General features: G+C 43.9%; 1 protein-coding gene across 1 annotated transcript in view; it reads right to left on the bottom strand.

Annotated features, from left to right (window-relative positions):
• Window positions 1-2,816: 2,816 nt before the first annotated feature.
• The window catches only part of LOC311135856 (roundabout homolog 4-like), a gene marked incomplete at its 5' end in the record, with an annotated part of 31,685 nt that continues 10,013 nt past the window's right edge, over window positions 2,817-24,488 (bottom strand). Inside the window, 17 exons of the mRNA XM_084169879.1 lie at window positions 2,817-4,354; window positions 8,505-8,857; window positions 9,098-9,334; window positions 9,979-10,117; window positions 11,182-11,283; window positions 11,390-11,725; window positions 12,164-12,279; window positions 13,646-13,688; window positions 14,126-14,326; window positions 17,752-17,923; window positions 18,422-18,543; window positions 18,761-18,992; window positions 19,229-19,344; window positions 19,774-19,901; window positions 20,286-20,424; window positions 21,771-21,891; window positions 22,540-22,697. Of these exons, the coding sequence (XP_084026005.1) occupies window positions 4,098-4,354; window positions 8,505-8,857; window positions 9,098-9,334; window positions 9,979-10,117; window positions 11,182-11,283; window positions 11,390-11,725; window positions 12,164-12,279; window positions 13,646-13,688; window positions 14,126-14,326; window positions 17,752-17,923; window positions 18,422-18,543; window positions 18,761-18,992; window positions 19,229-19,344; window positions 19,774-19,901; window positions 20,286-20,424; window positions 21,771-21,891; window positions 22,540-22,697 (2,972 nt within the window). The 3' untranslated portion in view covers window positions 2,817-4,097. The remainder of the gene's footprint in view (window positions 4,355-8,504; window positions 8,858-9,097; window positions 9,335-9,978; window positions 10,118-11,181; window positions 11,284-11,389; window positions 11,726-12,163; window positions 12,280-13,645; window positions 13,689-14,125; window positions 14,327-17,751; window positions 17,924-18,421; window positions 18,544-18,760; window positions 18,993-19,228; window positions 19,345-19,773; window positions 19,902-20,285; window positions 20,425-21,770; window positions 21,892-22,539; window positions 22,698-24,488) is intronic.

Below are 24,488 nucleotides of genomic sequence, written 5' to 3'. Positions count from 1 at the left end.
ATTTCAAGCTGTGTTTGATTGAGCCGCAAGGGAAGCAATAGAATACTCCCAAGTGTAATCCTCACACATTTGTCACTCAGGCAGGCTAAAGCAAACAAAGTATTTGAAAGATTTAAAATAGTATTTGAACCCAGGTCTGCTTGGTGGCAGACATTGGGGCATAGTTTCTGTTTCTGTGTTCTCTCTCCAGGCCAATGTGGGTCAGTGGATTACAGGCAGGCTATAAAAAGCTGCCATCTTGGCGCGGGTCTAACGCAGTGATACAGATCCCTCTGGTACTAATTGTGTGTGTAGGGGGATGTAGTGTGAGTGTATGTGTGTTTGCATGCTTGTGTGTGTGAGTGTGTGTACACAGAGCATTCATTGTGTTTTCATGCATGTGTATGTGTGTGTGTTTGTATGGAGTGGGGGCTGGTGGTGGCTTTTCATGTTGAGCATATGGCCGTAGGGGAGTGAGCACTGTGAGATAAGGGCTTATCCTTCTGGATGTGTAGCCTATATGTACGAGGCAAGATGAGGACACTGTTGTGTAATGTCATTTTTGTCTGTTTGTTTGTAGTAGTGGCAAATGGGGATTAACACTATGTAACAACTCAATACAAACTAATGGAGTAACCTCTGGCCAAGGAAGCCATTGACCAAACTAACATTTACAGACACATATCTGCACGTACATACATGCACACACACACGCACAGACACACACACACACACACACAGTTGACCAAATGTGAGCAAAGGCAATACAGAGCGATCAGCAGTGATCCGAGACCAGAGTGGGCAAAATGCTAGATACATCAAGAGATTATCTTTTCCTTTCGTTTTAAGATGATTTTCTATGATTATATAAGATTTGAACAGGTTTTCCTGTTGTTGTTCATCCTCTACAAGGACAGAATCTTTGAAAGTGCCACAGGATATTACATTTAATTAAAAAAGGTTTAGTGTCACATTAGCATTGAACAAGATACAGTGGGGGAAAAAAGTATTTAGTCAGCCACCAATTGTGCAAGTTCTCCCACTTAAAAAGATGAGAGAGGCCTGTAATTTTCATCATAGGTACACGTCAACTATGACAGACAAATTGAGATTTTTTTTCTCCAGAAAGTCACATTGTAGGATTTTTAATGAATTTATTTGCAAATTATGGTGGAAAATAAGTATTTGGTCACCTACAAACAAGCAAGATTTCTGGCTCTCACAGACCTGTAACTTCTTCTTTAAGAGGCTCCTCTGTCCTCCACTCGTTACCTGTATTAATGGCACCTGTTTGAACTTGTTATCAGTATAAAAGACACCTGTCCACAACCTCAAACAGTCACACTCCAAACTCCACTATGGCCAAGACCAAAGAGCTGTCAAAGGACACCAGAAACAAAATTGTAGACCTGCACCAGGCTGGGAAGACTGAATCTGCAATAGGTAAGCAGCTTGGTTTGAAGAAATCAACTGTGGGAGCAATTATTAGGAAATGGAAGACATACAAGACCACTGATAATCTCCCTCGATCTGGGGCTCCACGCAAGATCTCACCCCGTGGGGTCAAAATGATCACAAGAACGGTGAGCAAAAATTCCAGAACCACACGGGGGGACCTAGTGAATGACCTGCAGAGAGCTGGGACCAAAGTAACAAAGCCTACCATCAGTAACACACTACGCCGCCAGGGACTCAAATCCTGCAGTGCCAGACGTGTCCCCCTGCTTAAGCCAGTACATGTCCAGGCCCGTCTGAAGTTTGCTAGAGTCCATTTGGATGATCCAGAAGAGGATTGGGAGAATGTCATATGGTCAGATGAAACCAAAATAGAACCTTTTGGTAAAAACTCAACTCGTCGTGTTTGGAGGACAAAGAATGCTGAGTTGCATCCAAAGAACACCATACCTACTGTGAAGCATGGGGGTGGAAACATCATGCTTTGGGGCTGTTTTTCTGCAAAGGGACCAGGACGACTGATCCGTGTAAAGGAAAGAATGAATGGGGCCATGTATCGTGAGATTTTGAGTGAAAACCTCCTTCCATCAGCAAGGGCATTGAAGATGAAACGTGGCTGGGTCTTTCAGCATGACAATGATCCCAAACACACCGCCTGGGCAACGAAGGAGTGGCTTCGTAAGAAGCATTTCAAGGTCCTGGAGTGGCCTAGCCAGTCTCCAGATCTCAACCCCATAGAAAATCTTTGGAGGGAGTTGAAAATCCGTGTTGCCCAGTGACAGCCCCAAAACATCACTGCTCTAGAGGAGATCTGCATGGAGGAATGGGCCAAAATACCAGCAACAGTGTGTGAAAACCTTGTGAAGACTTACAGAAAACGTTTGACCTGTGTCATTGCCAACAAAGGGTATATAACAAAGTATTGAGAAACTTTTGTTATTGACGAAATACTTATTTTCCACCATAATTTGCAAATAAATTCATAAAAAATCCTACAATGTGATTTTCAGGATTTTTTTTTTTCATTTTGTCTGTCATAGTTGACGTGTACCTATGATGAAAATTACAGGCCTCTCTCATCTTTTTAAGTGGGAGAACTTGCACAATTGGTGGCTGACTAAATACTTTTTTCCCCCACTGTAATTGGAGTTAGATACGAGTTGGTATCAAAAAAGTATCAGGAGATCATCCTGAGCCACAGAATGAGATTAGTAGTCTCAAAATATCAATAATTTAGCTTGGTCTGTTTTTGCTTTAGGAAAATGGTGGTTGTCTTACCAAACAATGGGCAAGTTTGGCAAGACAAGGATGAAACACTCAGGAAAGGTACCTAGGCTAATAGCCACTGCTACTTTAGCATTCATGACTAAGAATTTACCAGACTGAGACTTATATGTTTTATTATCAATAAGGCCACAATAGAAGACATTGGGTTAGTTAAGCTTCAAATAATATTATTAAGTAATGCATGAACATTTATATAAAAGGAATAATTATTCCTCATCTCAGGTGAGACATATTAGTCCAGACCTTTACAGCATGTGAAAAACATATTCTACTTATTGCTCAACGTACACATTTCAGCAGGTACATAGGGCCAAATCCTAACTTCAGACACATAGGACATTTACACAAGTCATGCATTGATGTCAAAGGGAGATTTGCGAAAAAGTTTAGTCATGCACACACATCTGAAGTTGATGATTCAGCCCTCAATGTTAAGTTTCATGTTAAAAGGAAGAGAAATTAAACAAAATCTGAAACAGAACATAACTAAATCTTCCAAATTCTAGTCAAACAACAAATGTTTAGTGCTCATAAAAAAAATAGAGACAAAAGCACATTTAATAATAATAAAAAACGTTATAATACTGTCTTGTGTGAACAAAGTATGATGAAAAGAAAAGAGGCAGAAAATGGGTTGGAAAGTCACAGTGTTCATGGTTCATTAAATAAAATCTGTCGCATATATTTACATTCTATTGCAAATAAATGATCAGTCAATGGTATGTACAAATTCGCTCCTGCCGTTTTCAATATGCTGTAATTAATATTAAACCCAACTGAACGCTGCGCTCACCATTCAGTCTGTTTTAACCAGGCTTGGAAGATTCTGGAAGACAAAAATAGCGCTGTAGTAGAGTAGCAGTGCCACTAAAAGCATAACACTCTCCAAATATTTGTTTTGGAACAACCTATGACATGACTTGACAGAATTTAGACGGAAAATTTTTTTTAGTTGTTTTGAGGCTGCGGTTCAACTCTTGGAAAGCCCAAACCAGGTCATATGGAGAACACAAAACAGAGGACACACCATAGAGACACCATAGAAGATGTCCATTCTAGGAATTCTATTTCCATGCCCTGAGGTATTGTGGGAAACCTAGTTCAGGTACCCAATAGTGGTCTGGACAGGAGACATTGAATGGTCATTTCAACCCCAGTTACACTTCTACTGATGACTTGTAAAGCACTCACAGAAAAAGACCACTTAAAAAATCATCAATGAAACCCATGTCGAAATGTAATAGTTTTTTCTCATGCTTTCGTACTTAACAAATCAAGAGTAAATTCAATTAATGTCTTGGCATTGAAATGGATTTGACCAAAAATCATCATAATCAAACGGATCATCGCTGTGGGGTCGTCCTCACCCCCCCTTGTCATTTGCCCCTACTCCCTTCGGTGGCTCGGCGGTTGTCATGGTGAAGGTCATCACGGCAACGCCCCCAGGTGTCGCATGCGGGGGTTGCTGCTGCCTGGGAGGGGTACTGGGCACGGTACTGCGCCTCCATCTCCTCCACCCAAGCTGTGCTCCAGTCCCAAATGGGCATGGGGTCCAGCTCCCCGAAACAGTCCCCTCCTTCCCCTCGAGCTGGAGGGAACAGGGCACTGAGGGGCGACGCCGGGGGAGAGAAGTCTGGAGAGGAGACAGGAGAACACAACTAGAGTTAACACACACACAGATACATGACACCATGATAGAGAAATACTGTATATTACAAAATACATTAGATATATGACACCATGATACAAAGAGATATATGACAATTGACATCATGACACAGAGAGATATGATACGACAACTGACGTCATGATAAGAGATGTAAGAGAAGGGACACATTTTTACAGTGCCAGAGATTGCCTCTTTGTACCATATCAACAGTAAAAAAAACAGATGAATGATCCCCCTGCCAATGAAGTGTCCCCTTGGCCAGTAATTAAAGAGGAAAATGAATTTGTCCTAAATGACACCCTATTCCCTACATCAGGGATCATCAACTAGACTCAGCCGCGGGCCGAATTTTTCTTAAGCGGATGGTTCGGGGGGCCGAAACATAATTACAAATAATGAGTAGACTGCAAATTGAGCGCAAGAAGCCCAAACAGATATAATATTTTACTAAAACATAATCATTTCAAACCGTGCTTACTTTTGTATACGATCATGTGTCTTTCTATTATGCATGGGAATGCTTGGGTACAGATTTCCCAAATTTAAATCACTTGGAGCTGATTTCCTGGTGTTTTTACAGTCTTATGTCCAAAAATGTAAAAAATAAATAAAATGCATTTTGTATTTATTTTTTGCTCAGATAACTTGGGGGGACAAATAAAACCACCCGCAGGCCGCCAGTCAGAGAACCCTGACCTACATAGTACACTACTTTCAACCAGAGCCCTATGAGCCCTGATCAAAAGTAGTGCACTATATAGGGCAGGGTTATCCAAATATTACCCTACGAGATCCAGAGCCTGCTGGTTTTCTGTTCTACCTGACAATGAATTGCATCCACCTGGGCTGCTTTACACAGACAGTCCAGTCTTTTGACCAACCAGATCAGCTCTCAAAAATATCTGATGTGATTGGTCAAAATAACAATATATTGAAAAAAGGTCAGAATTGGGCTGCCTGTGTAAATGCAGCCCTGGTGTCCCAGGTCTAAATTTGTCCCTGATTAGAGAGGAATAATAAACAAATATGGCTGCGTTTACACAGGCAGCCCAATTTCGATACTTTTCCACTAATTGTTTTTTTTTTGCGCTGATCTGATTGGTCAAAAGACCAATTAGAGAAAATAAATATCAGAATTGGGCGCATTGAATAACACATTCATACAGTATCTCACAAAAGTGAGTACACCCCTCACATTTTTCTAAATATTTGAGTGTATCTTTTCATGTGACAACACTGAAGAAATGACACTTTGCTACAATGTAAAGTAGTGAGTGTACAGCTTGTATAACAGTGTAAATTTGCTGTCCCCTCAAAATAACTCAACACACAGCCATTAATGTCTAAACCGCTGGCAACAAAAGTGAGTACACCCCTAAGTGAAAATGTCCAAATTGGGCCCAATTAGCCATTTTCCCTCCCCGGTGTCATGTGACTCGTTAGTGTTAAAAGGTCTCAGGTGTGAATGGGGAGCAGGTGTGTTAAATTTGGTGTCATCGCTCTCACACTCCCTCATACTGGTCACTGGAAGTTCAACATGGCACCTCATGGCAAAGAACTCTCTGAAAAAAAGAATTGTTGCTCTACATAAAGATGGCCTGGGCTATAAGAAGATTGCCAAGACCCTGAAACAGAGCTGCAGCACGATGGCCAAGACCATACAGCGGTTTAACAGGACAGGTTCCACTCAGAACAGGCCTCGCCATGGTCAACCAAAGAAGTTGAGTGCACGTGCTCAGCGTCATATCCAGAGGTTGTATTTGGGAACGTATTTAGACGTATGAGTGCTGCCAGCATTGCTGCAGAGGTTGAAGGGGTGGGGGGTCAACCTGTCAGTGCTCAGACCATACGCCGCACACTGCATCAAATTGATCTGCATGGCTGTCATCCCAGAAGGAAGCCTCCTCTAAAGATGATGCACAAGAAAGCACGCAAACAGTTTGCTGAAGACTAAGGACATGGATTACTGGAACCATGTCCTGTGGTCTAATGAGACCAAGACACATTTATTTGGTTCAGATGGTGTCAAGCGTGTTTGGCGGCAACCAGGTGAGGAGTACAAAGACAAGTATGTCTTGCCTACAGTCAAGCATGGTGGTGGGAGTGTCATGGTCTGGGGCTGCATGAGTGCTGCCGGCACTGGGGAGCTACAGTTCATTGAGGGAACCATGAATGCCAACATGTACTGTGACATACTGAAGCAGAGCATGATCCCCTCCCTTCAGAGACTGGGCCGCAGGGCAGTATTCCAACATGATAACGACCCCAAACACACCTCCAAGACGTCCACTGCCTTGCTAAAGAAGCTGAGGGTAAAGGTGATGGACTGGCCAAGCATGTCTCCAGACCTAAACCCTATTGAGCATCTGTGGGGCATCCTCAAACGGAAGGTGGAGGAGTGCAAGGTCTCTAACATCCACCAGCTCCATGATGTCGTCATGGAGGAGTGGAAGAGGACTCCAGTGGCAACCTGTGAAGCTCTGGTGAACTCCATGCCCAAGAGGGTTAAGGCAGTGCTGGAAAATGATGGTGGCCACACAAAATATTGACACTTTGGGCCCAATTTGGACATTTTCACTTAGGGGTGTACTCACTTTTGTTGCCAGCGGTTTAGACATTAATGGCTGTGTGTTGTTTTATTTTGAGGGGACAGCAAATTTACACTGTTATACAAGCTGTACACTCACTACTTTACATTGTAGCAAAGTGTCATTTCTTCAGTGTTGTCACATGAAAAGATATACTCAAATATTTACAAAAATGTGAGGGGTGTGCTCACTTTTGTGAGATACTGTATATGGCAAAACAGACAAAACACATCATAAGGAATAAGGTTTTGAAATGCATGTCCTATATCTAGGAGATATAAGAAATCTAAGGAAATATATATTATGGCACAAAACTACTTCCATATTTCCATTCCTTTTTTAAAACTGGTACCAGGTTACCATCAGACAAGTCCCGTGACACTTGTGGGGGTCGTAGAGCAAAACGGAGAACACCATCGTGTTTGGTGTCATAATAGTTTGTAGCCCCAACCGTTTGGATGCTACAGATGTTTTCTTGAGACCAATTTTCAGGATATCTCCTGGTCTGACAAACAGCGCTGTAGCTCTGCTACCTTCCACCGCAGATGCTGAAGGCCGACATAGGCAGATGCAGTGGATTGAGACGCAGCATACAAAAAAACTGATATCTCTAGCTTAGACAGATTTTGATGGGGATTTTTAAATTATGTTAACTAAATTAATGCACGGGCATCTAGTTTTTTTTGTTAGTTTTTTATTTGTTTACAATTGGGCAAATCGAGTAAAGTTGAATCGGCCGTCTGCACATTTGGAAAAAGGACAGAGTGATTGATCAAGTGACAGTCCTTTAATTTGCTGAGAGGTCTTAAGTAATCACCCATTGCCACCCCTAAATCCTGAGTTAACCCCTGCCCAACACACGCACGCACGGACACACACACACACACACTTTCTCTCTTTACACTGTGTGTGTCTGTGAGATACACTCTCACCTCAATCACATCTATATGTCCCATAGGTCAGTTTCAGGGGCCACACAAGCACTGACAATTCCCACATCTATGCATCCTCGAATACAAGAGCACTGCTTAAATCTAGGTTAGGCTACATCCCCAATGGATACAGAGCATGCCAATAAGCTACACAAATGAAAACTGGTGACACCTGATTGTGTGGTCAATTCCATTTCACTACCCGCTACTCGAGGGAATACACTGTAATTCCATTTATGAGTTGTAAAATGTTTGTTCTTTGTTAAATACTATGGACAATGTTAAATTCATGAATAATACCTAACCCTGATGTAGCCTGACACATCCATCCAGATATATGATGACCAAACTATAGAGGCTAGTGGAATCACATTGAATGTCTGATGTAAATCTGACTTCAAGGCACCATTTAAGGATCGTCTTGTAATAGTGCACCATCTAGTGCCAATTGGTGGAAGACATCTCAATCTCAAGGAATAACCTATTTGAATAACCTGTCTAAAGTATGATGATTGGCTACATTTGTGCAACCATATTAAAACATGCAGAGGACCTATCATTAACGTTTTAATCATGTTTATCCAGTATTCTTGCCTGAGAAGGAGGCTCCACTCATGGACTCGGCGGCCACGGTGGCAAGCACCCGGGCAAAGTTGGCGTCGTTCATGAATGAGACATCCGACGAGCTGAGGCTGGTGCGGGTGCTGTTCGCCATGTTGCCCTCTGACACCGAGCCCCAGCCGTTCAACAGCGAACCCTCCCATTCGCTGCAGAGCGACGAGGGCGTGCTCTGAAACCGGGCCCGTCGGAAGCCCATTGGCTCCTGTTCGTCAGTCATCCCGTCCTCCAGTTGGTCGGAGGGGAGGGGCCCATTGATATAGCCCAGGGTGGGAGTGGGAGTAAAGGGACGGGACAGGGAGGAGGCGGGAGGATTCTCCAACGTGGTGCTGGAAACAGGAAGTTAGGTAAGGTAAGAGGTGAATAAAGTAAAAACTAACAACACTGACACCTGTAAAGCAATACTGTAGTAAAATAACACAATTATTACAAGTCAAAGATTAAATATTACTGACAACATTTTTGGTTGTCTAAGTTTAAAAGCCCTTATCAATCGACGTAGTAGACTCTGACAGTAACCCTCTCGCCCTTCCCTAGTCGCCACCCCTAGGTTTCCATGGCAACCCTACATGTGTTTCTCGGCCTTGGGGCTGCGCTCCAGGTACTGGGTGACATCCTGTGAGGTCATCGTTGCGTCCTGTTCCTCGTCCAATGACATGCAGTAGGAGGCAGTGGACAGGCAGCTGTAGGAGGGGCAGCCAGTGGTGTTGGTGTTAGTGTTGGTGGGGGGGGCACGGTGACCAGACGCAGCACACACAGACTGGAGAGACCTGACATCTACTGTCAGCTTAGTGGACCTGCTGGACCTAGATGTGATAAAAAAGGGTCAGATCCAATAATGAAAAATAAATTCATGAGACATTTATAAGTGATATTCTTCAAGAATCAATTGCTGTATCATTAATTAATTAACAAAATGGCTATATCACAGAGTGGGCCTTTAAGCCAAAATATTAGCTTGATAATACAGCAGCTAATATTATTGTCCCCCACGACGAAATCGGGGAGGGGGACAGTGGATCTGTCTCCGTACGTTCGTCACGCTTAGTTGCCTAAATGTACTATAATTACAAGATATTCCAATTTTCTTTCTAACAAAAGTGGTATTCCTTGCAGGAGAATAGTCATACCATAACTAGAATTTAGCAGTTTCCTTTGTTTAAACTGTGGTTACATGTCATTCATGGGCAAGTAAATTGGCATTTGATGGCTGGGTGTTGGTTGCCGTTCTCTGAGCCGTGTCAAGGCCCTGTCATCATGGCTAAGAGCAGGGAGGAAGTACAATCATTTTCTCCAGCAGTAGACAGGAAACCACTTCAGGCCATAGGGTTTTACTATAATGGCCAAGGAAATGGAGGGAAGTGGAGCGCAGTGGCTCATTAGAGAGTGGGGAATGGGAGAAGCTACGGATAAATTGGTGTCAGGAAGTATTCAACAGGAAGTTCCTCACCCTTCCTCTGAGGTGAGGCTGTGTGTGTCAGCGGTGTCGTCTATGGGCAGAGGGGGCAGCATGTCTACCAGGTGCAGTGAGGCAGAGTAGTGCAGGAAGCGGGGCAACGCCAGGGGCTTGAAGCACTCAGAGTGCCCACCTGGAGGAAAAATACACACAGGCACCAAGGTCAACACAACAACAACAAAAACAATATTGTCAAGGACAGTGGGTCTGTACCCAGTGGTGTAACAATACTTGAAAGTACTACTTAGTAGTTTTTTTGGGTAGCTGTACTTTACTATACTATTTATATTTTTGACAAATTTTACTTCACTACATTCCTAAAGAAAATTATGTACTTTTTACTCCATACATTTTCCCTGACACCCAAAAATACTTGTTACATTTTGAATGCTTAGCAGGTCTAATTCACACACTTATCAAGATAACATCCCTGTTCATCCCTATTGCCTCTGATCTGGCGGACTCACTAAACAGTGTGAGTGTTGGAGAGTGCCCCTGGCTATCCGTAAATTTAAAAAACAAGAAAATGGTGCAGTCTGGTTTGCTTAATATAAGGAATTTGAAATTATTTATACTTTTACTTTTGAAACTGAAGTATATTTTAGCAATTACATTTACTTTTGATACTTAAGTATATTTAAAACCAAATACTTTTAGACTTTTACTCAAGTACGATTTTACTGGGTGACTTTCACTTTTACTTGAGTCATTTTCTATTAAGGTATCTTTACTTTTACTTAAGTATGACAATTGGGTACTTTTTCCACCACTGTCTAAACCATCCATTCCTGGGGAAACCCCCAGGGGTGCACATATTTGTTCTAGCCCAGCACTAACACACCATATTTAAGATAACTAATCACGAAGCCCTTGATTAGATCAATAAGGGGTAGAACAAAAAGGTAAACATTTTTACATTTACATTTTTAGTCATTTAGCAGACGGTCTTATCCAGAGCGACTTACAGGAGCAATTAGGATTAAGTACCTTGCTCAAGGGGACATCGACAGATTTTTCACCTAGTCGGCTCGGGGATTAGAACCAGCGACCTTTCGGTTACTGGCACAACGCTCTTATACACTAAGCTACCTGCCGCCCTAAACACCCTGGGGGGCAGTGAATGCGCTGGTTAATTGTTCCTGAGCATTAAAATCCTTCATGGTCTGAGTGGTATAAGATGACAGTACAGTACAGTACCTGGTGTGAGGTGGCTGAGCCTCTGTTCGTAAGGCACTCCCCTCACAGCCAGCGCCTGGCTCCTGGACGACACCAAGGGGGCACTGCTCACCGCATGGCAATCTGGGAAAGGAGACAATGTCTGTGACTCAAAAGTAACTACAGATCAACGTTCACCAATAGCAAGGACATCAAAACCATGCAAGGAGGACACCATATTGACAATCACCTCGCTTGTAATTATTTTCCCACGACTCCTTGAGCACGCCCATCTTGGGCTGCGAGGGCAAGGCCTGTTTCCATGGCAATGCCTGGCCATCCTGGACCAGCGTGGTCTTGACAACTGTGGTGGGCTGGGAGATGCGCACCGTCTCTGCGCCGTGCTGCGAGGAGGAGGAGGTGTGGCAGTGGGGCCGCTTGGGGCATCGGGCAGGGCTGTTGAAGGTCTTGAGGCTGTTACCCATCAGGTCCACGTAAAACGCCCCGTAGACACCGCAGTTGTCGGGCACAATGGGGACAGCCGCGTCCAGAGAGCCGGGGTCCTTCTTGGCTGTGATGGGCAACACTGGGAATAAGAAGAGGACCACTATTTGTTCCACATGATGATGTTAAATGTTGTGCATCCACTTGTGTGGATTTTAAAATGCTTGTTTCCACTTGTGTGAATGTTAAATGCTATGCATCCACTTGTGAGGCTGGAATTGTATTTTTAAGTTGTCAAATAAATTATATCTATCGATCTAAGATTGGAGAAATTCTGAGGCAGAATGGATCAAGTGTATTGTTTACGTAGCAGAGGTACTGAGCTTCCATGATGAATAGCAGACGTAGTTGCTTCCATGATGAATAGCCTCAGACCTAAAAAGCAATGTTAGCCACCAGAGCTATTGAGTTGCATTATCAACTGGTCCAGGACCAGTCTTTGTTATCCAGCTCATACTGGTCACAGTAAGAACTGCGGTAGGAGGAACTGATTTTAGGCTAGCTTTAAAGCAGAACTCACTGGTCTTCCTGAAGCCGGGGTTCTCCTGGCTCTGAGCCCACAGTCCCTGGTACTTCTCGTCACTCTGGGCCGGTCTCCACACACCCGAGATCCACGGAGAGTCTGGGGCTGCCATTCTGCAGAGACACAGATCAATCAATCAATCACAGTCAGTCAGTCAGCCATTACATTTTACATTTTCGTCATTTAGCAGACGCTCTTATCCAGAGCGACTTACAAATTGGTGCATTCACCTTATGATAGCCAGTGGGACAACCACTTTACAATTATTATTATTATTATTATTATTATTATTATTATATATATTTTTGGGGGGTGGGGTAAGGGGGGGTAGAAGGATTACTTTATCCTATCCCAGGTATTCCTTAAAGAGGTGGGGTTTCAAGTGTCTCCGGAAGGTGGTGAGTGACTCCGCTGTCCTGGCGTCGTGAGGGAGCTTGTTCCATCATTGGGGTGCCAGAGCAGCGAACAGTTTTGACTGGGCTGAGCGGGAACTGTGCTTGCGCAGAGGTAGGGGGGCCAGCAGGCCAGAGGTGGATGAACGCAATGCCCTTGGTTGGGTGTATGGACTGATCAGAGCCTGAAGGTACGGAGGTGCCGTTCCCCTCACAGCTCCGTAGGCAAGCACCATTGTCTTGTAGCAGATGCGAGCTTCAACTGGAAGCCAGTGGAGTGTGCGGAGGAGCGGGGTGACGTGAGAGAACTTGGGAAGGTTGAACACCAGACGGGCTGCAGCGTTCTGGATGAGTTGTAGGGGTTTAATGGCACAGGCAGGGAGCCCAGCCAGTCAGTCAATCAATCAATCTCATGTAATGGGTATGGTTAAAATGGCAAAACTAGGAGACACATACAGTGGATCAGATCATATTACACATGAGCATACACCGAGTGTACAAAACATTAGGAATACCTTCCTAATATTGAGTTGCACCCCTTTTTGCCCTCAGAACAGCCTCAATTTGTTGAGGCATGGGCTCTACAAGGTGTCAAAAGCGTTCCACAGGGATGCTGGCCCATGTTGACGCCAATGCTTCCCACAGTTGTCAAGTTGTCTGGATGTCCTTTGGGTGGTGGACCATTCTTGATACACAGGGAACTGTTGAGCGTAAAAAACCCAGCAGTGTTGCAGTTCTTGACACACTCAAACAGCTGCGCCTGGCACCTGCTACCATACCCCGCTCAAAGGCACTTAAATCTTTGTCTTGCCCATTCACCCTCTGAATGGCACACAAACACAATCCATGTCTCAATTGTCTCAAGGCTGAAATAATCCTGATTTAACCTGTCTCCTCCCCTTCGTCTACAATGATTGAAGTGGATTTAACAAGTGACATCAATAAGGGATATATAGCTTTCACATGGATTCACCTGGTCAGTCTATGTCAGGGAAAGAGTGTTCCTAATGTTTTGTCCATTCCGTGTTTAACAAAACAAAAAGGTAGTGACATTGTCAATGAGCCACACTGTTTGTCTTCCACCTACCTGTGTTTTATGATGAGGTCCTCACTGGCCAACCTGTACAAACCTGCAAAACCCAGAGTCATAGTCATTTTATAGTCTTGTTGATTTCCCAATGAGGGAACACACCTTATACAGGAACACTGGAGATGGTCATGTTAATTCGGTCATTCAACACTACAATGCTAAAGAGTCCTTGATATAATTTATTATATAGCATTTGACCTTGAATGATGAGTCCAAATCAACATATGGAATTAACAGCATGCCCGCTACAATACAACCCTATGAGGGTGAAACCTCTAGTTACACATCAAATAGCCAGAACCTCTCGTTTTAGTTAAATAAAAAACCTGATTAGTTGCTAACGGTAATTATGTACCCATAATGGCACAGTGGATTAGCGTAGCATGACATATCCATGCTCCAAATATCCTATGCCAAGCTAATACTATGCTAAAGATACAACATATAAGCTAGCCCCCACTTCCTGCCCAGACAGACCTTTAGCCTTGATATGGCATTGTCCCAGGTGGTCGCCAGGCTGGGTGTGGCGGCGATACAGGCAGACGGCCGTCACCACCAGGATGCACCACAGGAGGGCGCCAACGGTCCCAATGAACACCTGGCCCCTCAGCACGGCCAGGACCTGATTGAGGACCCGACTGGGGCTGTCCGACTGGGGGGCTCCGGACCTCTGAGAGTCTGGAATAGAGAGGGACGGGAAAGACAAAAACAAGACAGACAAATTAAAACACAGTCAGTGAGTGAGTGAGACACAGAGACAGAGACAGAGACAGAGACAGAGACAGAGACAGAGACAGAGACAGAGACAGAGAGAGAGAGAGAGAGAGAGAGAGAGAGAGAGAGAGAGAGAGAGAGAGAGAGAGAGAGAGAGAGAGAGAGAGAGAGAGAGAGAGAGAGAGAGAGAGAGAGAGAGAGAGAGAGAGAGAGAGAGAGAGAGAGAGAGAGAGAGAGAGAGAGAGAATAATGCAAAGCCAGAACATGATAGAGAGAAACACTTGATGATCAATGTTGGTATATATATACAGAGTGTACAAAACATTAGGAACACCTTCCTACTATTCAGTTGCACCCCCTTTTGCCCTCAATTCGTCCGGGCATGGACTCTACAAGGTGTTGAAAGCATTCCACAGGGATGCTGGCCCATGTTGACTCCAATGCTTCCCACAGTTGTGTCAAGTTGGCTGAATGTCCTTCGGGTGGTGGACCATTCTTGATACACACGGGAAACTGTTAAGAAAAACAGCGTTGCAGTTCTTGACACACTGAAAATGGTGCGCCTGCCACCAACTACCATACCCCATTCAAAGGCACTTAAATCTTTTGTCTTGCCCATTCACCCTCTGCATGGCACACATACACAATCCATGTCTCAAGGCTTAAAACTCCTTATTTAACCCATCTTCTCCCCTTCATCTACACTGATTGAAGTGGATTTAACAGGTGACATCAATAAGGGATCATAGCTTTCACCTGTATTCACCTGGTCAGTCTATGTCATGGAAAAAGCAGGTGTTCCTAATGTTTTGTGCACTCTGTGTGCGCGCGCGTGTGTGTGTGTGTGTGTGTATACACACACACACACACACACACACACACACACACTCTACTGGTCAAAAGTTTTAGAACACCTACTCATTCCCGGGTTTTTCTTTATTTTTATTATTTCTTACATTGTAGAATAATAGTGAAGACATCAAAACTATGAAATAACACATATGGAATCATGTAGTAACCAAAAAAGTGTTCAAAGTAGCCACCTTTTGCTTTGATGACAGCTTTGCACCTTTGGCAGCGATCACAACCTTGAGTCTTCTTGGGTATGACGCTACAAGCTTGGCACACCTGTACTTTTCTCCCATTCTTCTCTGCAGATCCTGTCAAGCTCTGTCAGGTTGGATGGGGAGCGTCGCTGCACAGCTATTTTCAGGTCTCTCCAGAGATGTTCGATCGGGTTCAAGTACGGGCTCTGGCTGGGCCACTCAAGGACATTCAGAAACTTGTCCCGAAGCCACTCCTACGTTGTCTTGGCTGTGTACTTAGGGTCGTTGTCCTGTTGGAAGGTGAACCTTCGCCCACAGTCTGAGGTCCTGAGCGCTCTGGAGCAGGTTTTCATCAAGGATATCTCTATAGTTTGCTCCGTTGATCTTTCCCTTGATCCTGACTAGTCTCCCAGAAACTGCAGGTGAAAGACATCCCCACAGCATGATGCTGTCACCACCATGCTTCACCGTAGGGATGGTGCCAGGTTTCCTCCAGAAGTGACGCTTGACATTCAGGGCAAAGAGTTCAATCTTGGTTTCATCAGACCAGAGAATCTTGTTTCTCATGGTCTGAGAGTCCTTTAGGTGCCTTTTGGCAAACTCCAAGTGGGCTGTCATGTGCCTTTTACTGAGAAGTGGCTTCCGTCTGGCCACTCTACCATAAAGGCCTGATTGGTGGAGTGCTGCAGAGTTGGTTGTCCTTCTGGAAGGTTCTCCCATCTCCACAGAGGAACTCTGGAGCTCTGTCAGAGTGACCATCGGGTTCTTGGTCACCTCCCTGACAAAGGCCCTTCTCCCCCGATTGCTCAGTTTGGCTGGGCGGCCAGCTCTAAGAAGATTCTTGGTGGTTCCAAACTTCTTCCATTTAAGAATGATGGAGGCCACTGTGTTCTTGGGGACCTTCAATGCTGCAGACATTTTTTGGTACCCTTCCCCAGATCTGTGCCTCGACACAATCCTGTCTTGGAGCTCTACGGACAATTCCTTCGACCTCATGGCTTGGTTTTTGCTCTGACATGCACTGTCAACTGTGGGACCTTATATAGACAGTTGTGTGCCTTTCCAAATCATGTCCAATCAATTGAATTTTCCACAGGTGGACTCCAATCCAGTTGTAGAAACATCTCAAGGATGATCAATGGACATTCAGTGACATTCAACGTGGCACCGTCATAGGATGCCACCTTTCCAACAAGTCAGTTCGTCAAATTTCTGCTCTGCTATAGCTGCCCCGGTCAACTGTAAGTGCTGTTATTGTGAAGTGGAAACGTCTAGGAGCAACAACGGCTCAGCCATGAAGTGGTAGGCCACACCAGCTCACAGAAGGGGACCACAGAGTGCTGATGCGTGTAGCGCGTAAAACTTGTCTGTCCTCGGTTGCAACACTGACTACAGTGTTCCAAACTGCCCCTGGAAGCAAGAACTGTTTGTCGGGAGCTTCATGAAATGGGTTTCCATGGCCGAGCAGCCACACACAAGCCTAAGATCACCATGCGCAATACCAAGTGTCAGCTGGAGTGGTAAGCCTTCCCAGAAGAGTGGAGGCTGTTATAGCAGCAAAGGGGGACCAACTCCATATTAATGCCCATGACTTTGGAATGAGATATTGGACAAACAGGTGTCCACATACTTCTGGTCATGTAGCGCTACATGACCAAAAGTATGTGGACACCTGCCGTTCTGCACACCACTGTACTGAGTCGTTATTTGTCTGTTTGTGGCCCACCTGTTAGCTTGAACGATTCTTGCCATTCTCCTTCGACCTCTCATCAACTAGCTGTTTTTGCCCACAGGACTCCGATGACTGGATGTCTTTTGTTTGTTGCACCATTCTCAGTAAACCCTACACACTGTTGTGCGTAAAAAACCCAGGAGGCCGGCCATTTCTAAGATACTGGAACTGGCGCACCTGGCACCGACGATCATACCACACTCAGAGTCGCTTAGGTCACTCGTTTTGCCCATTCTAACGTTCAATCGAACAGTAACTGAATGCCTCGATGCCCGTCTGCCTGCTTTATATAGCAAGTCACGGCCCTGTGACTCACCGTCTGTAGGAGCTAACTATCTTCGTGAATGGGGTGGTGTACCTAATAAACTGACAGCACTGGGCCTTTAACCAATTAGATCAGATCTTTTGCCAATAATGGAGCAAAAGATCAGAATGGGCCTGCATGTGGCTACACATCTTCACCTTCAAACCTTTCAAACCATATTGATGCTTTGCATTAACTGGACTGCAAATTGCACTAAGCTACTATAGAAGTATTGTTTTATGTAAGGTTTCATAACCTTGTGGTGTTCTGTTGACCATATAGATAGCCGTTGCATGTTGTCACTGACCTATGACCACTCTATGGGGGTCACTCTGCACACCGACGCCAGCTCCGTTGACCGTTGCCACCCGGACCCAGTACTGTTTCCCTGGGTACAGAGGGGTTATTTCCAGACTGTGGGTCCCACTGTCCACTGTCCAGTTCAGGTACTGCTGCTCTTCCGACTGCACACACCACACCTGGATAGGTCACACGGACACACACCCAGAGCTCAAAGAAGGAACCAGGGAAGCATTACAGTTTGTGTGTGTGTGTTTGTTTACAGGTAATTGCTTCAGCAGGAGTAATAGGCAACTCTGGTCCTAGAGAGCTGGCTTTTGTTCCAGTTCAGCACACCTTTGATTAAACGTATCATGGTCTTCTTCAAGAAGTTCAACCACTTCTATCAAGACTGATTAGTTGAATCAGGTGTCTTGCACTTGAACAAAAGCCTGCAGGCCAGGGTTGCATAGGACGGACGCCCTGTTAATACAATATCTCATTAGAATGTGTGAATGTGAATTTATTATGTCAGGTACTGAACATACAGAAAAAAACTCACACTGGAATTTCTTGCATTCTCTCAAACATTTCATAAAACACATTGTGGAGCATACAATAATGCCAGTGTGCTGGAGTAACTTTTTCAAGCACAGATACAAGAAGGTAAACGTTTTTTTTTGCCATCTTCTTCTTACCTGGTATCCCTGGATGATGCCGTTGTGAGCTTCATGGGGGGGAGGCTTCCAGGTCACATGGACCGTGTCATTGTGCTCAGGGGTCATCGTTATGGAGATGGCCTGAGGTGGGGCACTAGGCACTGTGGGAAGAAGGAGTGTCATGAAAATAACAATACATGTGTAAAAACCACACACACACGACCCATCTTGATTCAAAACATATCTTCTTAGTGCAAAATAGCACTATAAAGTTGGACTACTCCTGAGCTACAGTCTCCAAAGAAACACCTATATTTTAATAAATGTGTCTTTAGAGTTGATAACAAACAGCCAACTCTAACCGTTATGAACCCTTACCTGTCTCAGGTACACCTAGACACCTGGTATTGCTCTCCCGGCCGTACAGGCTGCTGCCATAGGGACGCACTTTGAACTCATACTTGTAGCCCCTCTTGAGCGGGCCGACCAGTGTTTGGAAGTTGGGTAGTACAACCCTCTTAGCAGCCCAGTCCGAAATGGCAGGCAGGAAAGAGCGGTAGAGGACCTCGAAACCATCCAGGTAGTGAGGCTGGGTTTGGAAAGACTGGAGCTGAAAGGAACAAAACAAGAGGAAAGCCACAGTTATAAGATATGAATTTCTGGAGAGTAGAAACCCAAAAAAGACAACCTTAAATCCGCATTATTTGAACGTTCTCTGTGACATGAAAATAATGTTCTGAACAAACATGAAAAATGGCAGACCTCAATCTTAGTTCAGCAAAAGGTTAATAACTAACAGTTTTCATAATAATAGATGCGCCTCCATATGACGTCTGATCTCCGTACCTTCCACTGCACTTGGGACATGTTGGAGTTTGGAGTCAGCAACGTCACATTCTCCAGAGCCACACGCAGGACCGACAACTCTCTGTGAAGGTCCCTCTGTCTGGTACTTGCGGCTTCTGTGAAGGAGGGAGAAAAATCGTCATAGAAAATAATATTGTACACTTTTCTGTTCATAAATGGAAGTTCCCTACTGGCACTGAAATGGACACAAACTAAACTCCATATAAAGTTCCATAGTGATCCTAAAAATGTTTTCCTTTAGAACAACACTCATTTCCGCCGCCATCTCACGGACATCATAAAAAAGTATTGTGAATAATATGGTCTTTGCTGTATATTTCTGTTCCCTTAGGATAAATAAATATATTCTATTATATTTAGCTGTAAGGAAATAGGGTAGGATAGGATAAACTGTAATTTCACTGAGGCGAAATTGTCTTAGACACACAGTCCTGCTGTATACAACATAAACACTGTACATTACATATTCAACTAATACACAACACATAAATGTAGCGGTGAAGGCCCAAGCTAAGCACTCTTACCCTCCACCTGTAGCTGTGCACTAGCAGTGACTACCCCCACGTCGTTGACAGCTGTGCAGGTGTACCTCCCAGAATCCAGTGATGTCACATAGTGGATTTGGAGGCTCTGGTCAGGATTCACTAGATACCTACAGACATGACACAGAAATCAGCACAACATTCACTATAGCAACTGCATGAAATTATTAGAAATCAAAGAATTACATATTATTGAACAGTATACTAAGTATTGCATTTCATTACATATGTACTGTGCAGTAGCTAAGCTGAGAGATAGTCACTGTAAAAATATGGTTGAAGATTACGATACCAAATTATTTTCAAAAGCACGATCTCAGACGTTGCAAATTAATCCAAAACCCATTTTTAATACATTTTCCATGTCTTTTGTAATTGTTTTTTAATGTTACATATGCAGCTGATGTCAAGATATGCACCTCATGTCAATGACAGTTTTTAGTCTAATGTACAGTTAATGGACAAAGCTTTTTTAGTTGAATCAAGAATCAGACCTGCCATTGGGCAGAAGGCCCTGCTCGCGGCTCCACTCGACAGCAGGCATCGGATCTCCTTTAGCCTCACAGTTGAACTGGGCAGACTCCCCCATCCCCACCGACACATCCTGAGGCTTTAGCACCAACACTGGCTTGGCTGGGGATTGAGAAAGCATGGGCAAATACGAAAAGTATGGTTAGTCATATCATACCTCTATGCATTCAATTCCATGTTATCCCTTTTATCAATAGCAAACATTCTTTGCAGCATGACATACCTTTTTCACACTGTTGTGCAGTCCCAAACTGTACTGTGCTGACTCAGTTCTTTTCACATTGTCATTTCCAGCAACTATGGTGGATGCATAATCAGGCCAGCACAGTACAGCTTGGAGCAGTAGTATTTGTATTTATTAGGGATCCCCATTAGCTGCTGCCAAGGCAGCAGCTACTCTTCCTGAGGTCCAAACACATTAAGGCACTTACATTACATTAAAATATAAGACAGTTAATCATATAACATTATTACACCACTACATATCTACAATACAAAATGTATAATACCACCATACAACAATATTACAATGTACGTGTGTGTAGAGTGCGTGTGCTAGCGCCTGTGTGTGTATGCGTGTGTCTGTACCTATGTGTGTGTATGTGTCTCTTCACAGTCCCAGCTGTTCCATAATATGTAAAAAAATAATAATAATAATCTGATTATACTGCTTGCATCAGTTACCTGATGTGGAATAGAGTTCCATGTAGTCATGGCTCTATGTATTACTGTGCGCCTCCCATAGTCTGTTCTGGATTTGGGGATTGTGAAGAGACCTCTGGTGGCATGTCTTGTGGGGTATGCATGGGTGTCCGTGCTAGTAGTTTAAACAGACAGCTCGGTGCATTCAGCTTGTCAACACTTCTTACAAAAACAAGTAGAGATTAAGTCAATCTCTCCTCTACTTTGAGCCATGAGAGATTGACATGGATATCATTCATGTTAGCTCCCCGTGTACATTTAAGGGCCAGCCGTGCTGCCCTGTTCAGAGCCAATTGTAATTTTCCTAAGTCCCTCTTTGTGGCACCTGACCACACGACTGAACAGTAGTCCAGGTGCAACAAAACTAGGGCCTGTAAGACCTAGCTTGTTGATAGTGTTGTTAAGAAGGCAGAGCAGCGCTTTATTATGGACAGACTTCTCCCCATCTTAGCTAAGGTTGTATCAATATGTTTTGACCATGACAGTTTACAATCCAGTGTTACTCCAAGCAGTTTAATCACCTCAACTTGCTCAATGTCCACATCATTCATTACAATATTTAGTTGAGGTTTAGTGTTTAGTGAATGATTTGTCCCAAATACAATGCTTTTAGTTTTTTAAATATTTAAAACTAACTTATTCCTTGCCACCCATTCTGAAAATAACTGCAGCTCTTTGTTAAGTAGTGTGAAAAGGTTATTTCTAAAATGGTGATGTACTGTACATGGGGTCAGGGTTTATCTTACCTAGGACAGACAGGCGGGCGGCCCTGCTCTCTCTTACACCCACAGTGTTGGAAGCCACACAGATGTACACGCCAGAGTCATTCTTCTGGGCTGGGGCAATGATCAACTTCCCATTCAGTGCCTATAGGTCACATGGGTATCAATCACATATAGTTAAAAAAGGTTTATTGCAGAGGATAAATAGCCTTGCACGAGCCTCGGCTATCTCCTGTTTCTGTAGAGTGAACAGCTTGATGTACAAGTACACCCCCAGGACAGGACACTAGTCTATCGCAGGGCCTTACCCCCAATCTATCTCCATAATGCTGAGTGCCAAGCAGAGATACTAACCACAATGCTACTGAATTTGCCATTGCAGAGGATAAATTATGATTTTGTTTAAATTTTTAGTCGAAGGTGATAGGTCCTCTTTTATTAATGAAGCACGAAAATGAATGAAGCGGCCTGTGGTTTTAATCAAACTTTTGTACAACAATGCCCTCTATTGGTAAATTGATGATACCACATCAGGATTTGAGAAATAAGTAATCAAACAAAACAGTATGATGAACTCCCCCAGGTTGGTGTGGAATACATTTCAGCTCCTGCCACCTCGGGAAATTAACAAAAGTTCGATAGATTCATTAAAATATGGAAAAAGCTACATGTTTTGAAAATACATATCCTGCACTGAAATGCACAGACTGACAACTTTCCCACTGTTAATTTCCCATTTCCAAACAATACAAACCCCTAAAAAGCATGTAACTATGTTTAAAGGAGGTCTCACAGTGTAATGCGGGTCGGTGTCGTTGATAGGGACCCCGTCTTTCCTCCAGGTGACGTTGGGCTCGGGGTGTCCCACCGGCGGGCTGCAGTTCATCACCGCCACCTCCCCAACAGCCACCTCCACGTCACTGGGCTGCACCCGGAATTCCTCACGCAGAGCTGGAAGAACACACCACAGAGGAGGTCCATTCATAAGCAGTGGGTCTGAGACTAGCTAGTGCACAATGCCATAACAGCACATTGCACGAAAACGTCAAAGTTAGTCTACAAGCCTGTAGTTCATAAACATTGCCTGGGAAACGTGCCCAGCACAACACACATCACTGCCTGCTTGAATTGGCTTCCCACAAATGAGAGTTTTGACCACCGAAAACAAGCAAGGCTTACAATAACCTCATCGAATTATTATTTTTTACAAAACCATTACCATACATCACACAGCTCCAAATATCCAGATGTTCTGTACACGGAATACATAGTTGAAGGTCTAAGGAGCTTCCTCCCATTATATCCAAAAGGACAGAGACAATGGCCTTATGTTTATGATGCCTGTTTAAATCTTCACTGATGTCATAACATAGGTGTTCCATTGCGACACCACATGGAATCATGAGACAAAAAGTATTTTGGCACACGTATGGTGCCATAAAGTACTAGTAGAATATCTCCAATCTTTTGTTTAGCAAAATATTAAGGAATGATCCAAAGCTGGAGTTCTTTAAAATGTAGATAAGGCTATTCTTGAACTGGAAATGAAAGAGAACTTAGCCCAACTCTTGAATTAACAGTGATGCACAGTTCACTGCTGTATAGGCTACTTTTCCTAACCAGTTCAACTATACTGACAAAGGTCACGATTGCACGATTATCTTAATGACACTAACCTGGATAAATAAAGGTTAAATGCTAAATATACCACAATCGATCTGCTACTGTTCTCTAAAGTACTGTCGATCTGCCAACTGAATCTAAATTAAGTACCACTGTCTATTGTCCCAATGTCTCTATACCTCCACCACCAAATGTGCTGCTCCAGGGAAGTTCCCCCAACAAGTCAATCAGCCACTAATTATACCATCCAGCTCAGGAATCCAGCGGTCTCTGGGTGACCCTGTTTTGGGTGCAAACAGAGGCTGGGGGTCAGGGGTCATTTAGCAGAGTGTTTGTCCTGGAGAGGGAGTAAACATTGACATTGGACCCCCTTTACTTATTCTCAGTAATCACACAGACAATCTCGCTCTCTCTCTCTCTGGAGCAGGATTCTGTGGGTCTGTGGATACTGGGGGCTTCCTGTTGACCTCAAGGATCGTATATATGAGCTTGATATCACGTTAAAGATCAGCATGGAGGTAGAGAGGAAGTGAATGGGACAGAATGTAGGAGCCACAGAGAGCCATACAACTAAGACAACAGAATTTATTCTAAGGCCACATTTTCACATCCATCTGGCATAGGGTTCCACAGTCCTTGTCCTGGAAAGCAGCCTTGTGTGGCTTTGGTTCCATCTCAGTATAAGCACACATGATTCAGCTAATCAATATTTTGCGTGGTTGATTAGTTACTGCACACTGCGGAGACAGATACATAGTCTCTTCACTCACATGATCTATAACAGCGTGATGGTACCTCTCTTCATCCTAGTGTGCAATTACTTTTGCATGGTATCTTGGCATTTACAGTGCCTTCATACCCCTTGATTCATACCCCTTGACCACATTTTGTTGTGTACAGCCCATCTACATACAGTTGAAGTTGGAAGTTTACATACACCTTAGCCAAATACATTTAAACTCAGTTTTTCACAATTCCTGACATTTAATCCCAGTAGAAATTCCCTGTTTTAGGACATTTAGGATCACCACTTTATTTTAAAAATGTGAAATGTCAGAATAATAGTAGAGAGAATGATTTATTTAAGCTTTTATTTCTTTCATCACATTCCCAGTGGGT

This window comes from Coregonus lavaretus (assembly GCF_964263955.1).
Source record: "Coregonus lavaretus genome assembly, chromosome: 10".
NCBI classification, from domain to species: Eukaryota; Metazoa; Chordata; class Actinopteri; order Salmoniformes; family Salmonidae; genus Coregonus; species Coregonus lavaretus.
Note: the sequence above shows the minus strand (reverse complement) of the source record. Positions and strands in the feature narration are given on the sequence as shown.